The sequence below is a fragment of the Orycteropus afer genome, unplaced genomic scaffold (assembly GCF_000298275.1).
Source record: "Orycteropus afer afer isolate SDZICR_OR568_19922 unplaced genomic scaffold, OryAfe1.0 scaffold00014, whole genome shotgun sequence".
NCBI lineage: Eukaryota > Metazoa > Chordata > Mammalia > Tubulidentata > Orycteropodidae > Orycteropus > Orycteropus afer.
Window position 1 is genome coordinate 2516882 of NW_006921601.1, and position 6601 is coordinate 2523482.

General features: G+C 36.1%; 1 protein-coding gene across 1 annotated transcript; it reads right to left on the minus strand.

Moving 5' to 3' along the window:
- Positions 1-1293: 1293 nt before the first annotated feature.
- On the minus strand, positions 1294-2217 carry LOC103208883 (olfactory receptor 2D3-like). Its single transcript, XM_007954631.1, has one exon. It carries the CDS (start codon positions 2215-2217, stop codon positions 1294-1296), a length of 924 nt encoding a protein of 307 aa, XP_007952822.1.
- Positions 2218-6601: the final 4384 nt, after the last annotated feature.

Genomic DNA, 6601 nt, shown 5'->3' on the forward strand with positions numbered 1-6601 from the left:
TTAGTAGTGAAGATGGTGAGACTTCATGTCACTTATGTTGGTCATGTTATTAGAAGGGACCAGTCCTTGGAGAAAGATATTGTGCTTGGTAAAGTGGAGGGTCAATGAAAAAGGGGCAGGCCCTCAATGAGATAGATTGACATGGTGGCTACAATGACGGGCTCAGGTGTGGCAAGTATTGTGAGGCTGGCACAGGACTGGGCAGTGTTTAGTTCTGTTGTACATAGGCTGCTGTGAGTTGGGGCTGACTCAACTGCACCTAACAACAACATGGTCTACATTAAAAGTTCAAATGATTTAAAATAAAAAAACAAACCCACTGTCAATTCCAACTCATGGTGACCCTATAAGACAGAGAACCACCCCATAGTGTTTCCAAGGTTATAAACTTTTGTGTAAGCTGTGTGCCTCCATGTGCCCAGACCTCCTTCATTTACCTTTATCCTAATTTTCCATAATCATCCCATAAACTTTCAGAATTACTTTTTAGGAGAATTCTCTAGTATTGAATTCAAGGCATTTCCCAATCTAAGCACTGTATTACTTTTCAGCCTTATATCTCACTATTTTCTTAATATTCTATCAATCTGCCATTTTTTATTCCTTAAATGTGCTCTTTTAAATTTCAGAAATTGTTAAATCCAAAATGTGCTCTTTTAAATTTCAGAAATTGTTAAATCCAAATTTTAGAAATATAACATCTCAATGACTTTATTTTTGTGTGTGCCTATATCCCCAGCTCTTAAAAAAGTGCCTATGATATAGAGGAAGTGTTGAAAAGACACTTCGTGAATCAATGAAAAACAGGAAATTATTTCATTTGCCAGAAATCTATTTTCATATCAGTGATGGCTTATTTATTTTGTTTGTTTCTTTGTGTCTTAAAGTATAATTGTATACCTAGGAGCTCTGGTGGCATAGTGCCTAAGGCATTTGACTGTTAACAAGAAGGCTGGTGATTCAAACCTACCAGCCACTCCTTGGAAGGAAGTTGGGCAATCTATTTTCGTAGGGATACTGCCTTGGAAACCCAAGGATGGGTCGCTATGTACTACTCATTTTAATTTCTTTATTAGCTTATACAGGTTTGGGGAATAGGAACTGACTGTATTTTGCCCATCAAACTTTCCTTTTTTATTTTTCCCCCTTGTCTATCAAGGTGTCTTGCTTTGAATATGCAATTTGTTGAATATGTGTAAGAAGAAAGATGGGAAAACAGGAGAAGGAAGAATAAAGGAAGTAATGGGACAAGAATTGGAAATGTTTCCTGGAAAATTACAACCTGTCAAAAGGCTATCTTCCAGTTATTTTCTTGAGAGACCCTTTGACATCTTTGTTCCTCAGACTATAAATGATGGGGTTCAGCATGGGAGTCACTGATGAGTAGAATACAGATATCACTTTATCCCTTTCACTCATTTCCTTGGAGTTTGGCCTCATGTAGGCAAAGATTGCTGAGCCATAGAAGAGAACAACAACGGTAAGATGGGAGCCACAGGTTGAGAAAACCTTGAGCCTCCCTTCTCCTGACTGCATCTGGATCACAGTGGAGATAATATTCCAGTAGGAGACAAGAATGAGGGAGACAGGAGCTAGGAGAATCACCACACCCATTGCAAAGATGGCCATTTCTGTGCTGTAGGTGTCTGCTGAAGCCAGCTTCAGTAGGGCAGGAGGTTCACAAAAAAAGTGGTTAATGATATTGTCTCCCCTGTAGGGCAGACGCAATGTGAATGTGGTGTCCACCAGAGACACGAATGCCCCACTGGCCCAAGACCCTATGGCCAGCTGGACACAGACCCAATGTGTCATGATGGTGGAATAGTGCAGGGGCTTACAGACAGCCACATAGCGGTCATAGGACATCACTGCCAGGAGTGCACATTCTGTGCACCCAACCAGAAGCACAACGACTATCTGCATTGAGCATCCAGCAAAGGAAATGGTTTTCCTCTTTACCAGGAAGTGGACTAGCACCTGTGGGACCGTGGTAGTAGAAAAGCAGAGATCAGCAAAGGACAAGTTTCTCAGGAAGAAGTACATGGGCGTGTGGAGTCTGGTGTCTACGTGAATAAGCACAACGATGAGCAGGTTTCCCAGCACAGTCAGCAGGTAAATGACCAGAAACAGGAAGAAGAGCAGGACTTGTGTCTGAGGATCCTGCGAAAGGCCCAGGAAGACAAATTCAGTCACATACGTTTGGTTTTCTTCTCCCATGAATGATTTATTTCTGCTTAAAGGCAGCACCAAGGAGAGAAACACATATTCTTCAGTTAATAAAAAAATGTAAGAAACTTAGGTATTTTATCAACCAGTATCCAAAACTGCACTATTGATTTCCACTTCTTAACAACTTCCATATATCAAAAAATTGAGTTTTGTTTTTGGTCAGTAGTACTGATCACTGAAAACCACTTCTGATTTTCCCAGCCCTTGAATCTTTTAGTAGTATCAGCCTGGGAATCATTATCCTTAATAAGCCTAATGACCAAACCTCAGTTGGAGTATTAACGGTTTGTAGTCTTGAGACTGTGGAGCTGCTGATAATGAATTCATCCTATTATTTAGGTTTGAGAAGTGGATGAATTGATGCTGCTCTAACACTGTTAGATTATTATGCTGCAAACTGAGAATTTTTATGAAAGTTGATTTCCTTCAATGTATTTACAAAATAATTCTAAAGAAGCATCCAAAGCAAGGAATTGGAAATTAAGATAAAGCAAAATGTAGTAGTAGAAGAATCACCTCACCTTTGCCCATGTCTTTCTGTCATTTATTTTCAGGATGTGGGTGCTGAGCACCATCAGCAAAAACAGCTGCCTCACTGTTAGTGAACTCAGTAATGGAGCTTCTGTTTCCTCATCTGCATTCTTTTATCTGTCTTTGCACAGGATCTTTTGGTAATAATAATGTCAATTACTGTCTCTTGGAAGCCCTCCTGATGCCAGTCATTATTAATAGCCTCTTTATATGCATCGTTCTAAAATCTCTTTAAGCTCATATGAAAACAAAACAAAACAAAACAAAACAAAAACCCGAGGTAGATAAAAAATCAAAGAGAGCCAATTTAAGCCTATGATAACATGAAAGAAATGTGCTCAACAGAGATGATGAAACAAAGGCTCAGATAAATGCTAAAGCTAGTTCCTCTAAGCCTTCTTCATTCTCTCTGTATTCTGGAATTTTTTTCTTGTTTCCTCCAAATCTTCAAAAAACAAGAGGTTAAACTTTAACCTAACTCTTTCTTCCTATTCCGTAACATCCACTCTTTGAAGACAAGTCCACAAGTCTTTTTAGTTTTAAGAATTTTAGGGTTAATCTATTCTGGCAGATACATCAGCAGACACAAAAGTAACAGTCTGACATATATTAACAGTTAGTTTTTAAAATTTATGTGTGCCTTGCCCAAATTACAATAGAAAGAAAGTAACAAATATTAATAAAGGAACAAATATTATTAGCAGACCTTTTGGTTGCAATCTGAAAAAAATCAAAGGGAGCCAATTTAAGCCTATGATAACTTTAAGCCTATGAAAGAAATTGCTCAACACAAGATAAGTAATTGAACATTTTTGTGTTATATACCAAAAATAATCAAAGATAAATTTTACTTAAAAAAAGAAAAAAGTTCTTCACGTAATAATGGTTAAACTAAACAAGGTGTACACTTAAAAATATTTAAGACCTGTTTCAAGGAAACTATGAAACATGATGTCTGAATAAATGAATAAACACTAATTTTGTCAAAAGGACAACTCAGTCTTATAAAGATGCTAATTTCTCTCAGATTAATCCATAAATTCACAGTGATTCCAACCAAGTATGCAAAGAATTTTTGTAAGGGAATTTAACAAGCTTATTTAAAATTTTATCTATATGAGCAATTGTATGATATCAAATGAGTTTTGGAAACGTAAATGAGAGAGTAGAGGAAACATCCTTCCAGATAGAAAATATATATTTCCCCTTATAAATATAGTATATATTTGAGCAGATATAAAACATTTCAGCAATAAATGTAGAACTGAAACAGATTATAAAACACCAAACTCATGCTGTGGAGTTGGATCCAACTCATAGTATCCCTCCTTGGGTTTCCGAGGCGGTATCTCTACAGAAGTAGATTGCCCAATCTTCCTTCTGAGGAGTGGCTGATGGGTTTAAACCTCCAGCCTTCTAGTTAGCACTTAAATAGTATCTATGAAAGTTTAATATACTATAAAAGTAGCATATTGAATAAATGAGATAATAAAGTACTACTTAACAAAATGTGTGGTACAATTGCTTAATTACTTTAGAAAATTATGTATATCTATGTTATATATGTATGTTGTTGTTGTTGTTATGTGCCGTCAAGTCAGACCTGATCCACAGCGACCCCTCCTTGGGTTTCTGAGGCAGTATCACTACAGAAGCAGATTGCCCCATCTTCCTTCCCAGGAGTGGCTGGTGGATTTGAACCACCAGCCCTCTGGTTAGCAGTCAAGTGCCTTAGGCACTACGCTAACAGAGCTCCTTATATATGTATAAGGACAACTAATAATTAATCCCAAATGCATTGATGATCTAATATTGAAAAAGCATATATGTTTTCTGTGGAATTAGATAATTTATCTCCAAAAAAACCCAAAACCACTGCCATCAAGTTGGTTATGACTCATGGAGACCCCCACTGGGTTACTAAGGCAGTAAATCTCTATGGAAGTAGGTTGCCTGGTCTTCCTTCCATCGAGTGGCTGGTGGGTTTGAACCACCAACCTTCTGGTTAGGCACTGTGCCATCAGAGCTCCTTTGATTATCTATCTATATATAATTCAGTCATAGGGTGGTAAAGATTTCCTAAATGAGTCTCTCCACCTTTCCAAATTAGAAATCATAAAGGAAACCACTTAACAATCTTGACAATTAAAAAAATATCACAATGCATGTAGCGAATACCATTATACAGCAAATAAAAAATATAAATAAGTTTGGGACAATATTTTCAAAATATTTAACAGAGCTTTTTATTACTACTAATATATAATGAGCCATTAAAACCAATAATAGAAGATATACAATGCATTATAGAAATAGACAAAGCATTTAAATACTTATTCACACAAAAAAAGCAAAATTGAACACTAAACTTGAAACAAAAACATGCACATCATAATAACAAATGAGATAACATTTTGCCTTTTAGGTAAAATTTCAAAAGGATATAACAGCCAAGTTTGACGGTGTAGCAAAAATATCTATAAACCAAAATAACCAAACTCACTGCGGTCAAGTTGGATTTGACTCATAGAGACCTCTCCTTGGGTTTCTAAGGTAAGAAGTAGATTGCCCAAATTTGCTTCTGAGGAGTGGCTGGTGGGTTTCAAGCACCAGCCTTTTGTCGTCAGTCAAATGCCTTAGGCACTACACTACCAGAGCTCCCAAAAATCTATAGGTTAAAGGCAAAACAATTCCTTTATTTTATATATATCATTTAATCCTTTATGTGAAGTGTGAATGGTGTATTTGTGATTATCTGTATCTCTGTATTTGTCATATTTCTACAGGAATTTCTCCTACAGTATTAAGACGAAGCCACTGAGCAGAGATTCCAACTCATGGAGATCCCACGTGTTTCAGAATACAGCTTCACTCCACAGGACTTTCAACGGCTGTGAGTTTTCAGAAGCCAATAACCAGGACATTTTTCTGAGCACCTCCAAGTAGATTTGAACTGTCAATTTTTTGGTTAGTAGTCAAGCATTTAACAACTCCTTAAGAAGAAGCAGCATAGCTTATCTTTAAAATGAGGCAATTCATTATACATATTATATAAAATTTAGGGCAGTAAATAAGACTCTGGCTAAGGAGATCATGATCTAGAAGTAACTGCATGATTAGTAAAATAGTTGTTGGGGACAAAGCATAGTCACATGACTGCAAAGTTTCAATGAAGCAGATGATTTCTCTCATTAATTAGCTTTACACTTTGCTCTGTGTCAACTTTAGGTATTAGAACTTTATTGCCAGCAAAACTGCATATCAAGGCCTAATCTGAGAAGGGTAAGTATATGGAATGAAGAAAAAGGCAAGCAAATCATTCTCCCTTTTTTTGAAATTGTTTATTATAGAAATTTTCAAACAAAAGTAGAGAGGCTTGTAAAATAAAACTTACAGTACCTAACAATCAGATTCAAAATGTGTTATTCAGTTTGGATCATTAGTTTATTATAATTTGCTTTTAATAGCAAACTTTAAACTATTTTAAACTCCTTTAATATTAAAAATCTGAGAGAAATTAGCATTGTCCTATGTCTGAAATTAGAACGTAAGCTTCCTCACAATTAAAAGTTTTAAAAATGAAAATCATCATAAGTAAGCATCTTTAAGAAATCTATTGTGGCATAGCAGAGCAGACTGTCTATTTGGTTTGTAGATCCATGAAAAACAATCTATTAATGGTGAATACTCCCGGGAGGCAGCATTTTAGTGGAAACAGGGGTAGTAACTGAGGGGAGAATTTCATTTCTTTTTTTATGCTTATATGTCTTGTTTGATTAATTTTACAATTTAGCCTACATTTTTAGAACAAAAATAAAATATATTATTAAAGATGAAACAT

Excerpts from the sequence above, each read along its gene's own strand:
- LOC103208883 (XM_007954631.1), bottom strand. The coding sequence starts at position 2,217 with ATGGGAGAAGAAAACCAAACGTATGTGACTGAATTTGTCTTCCTGGGC.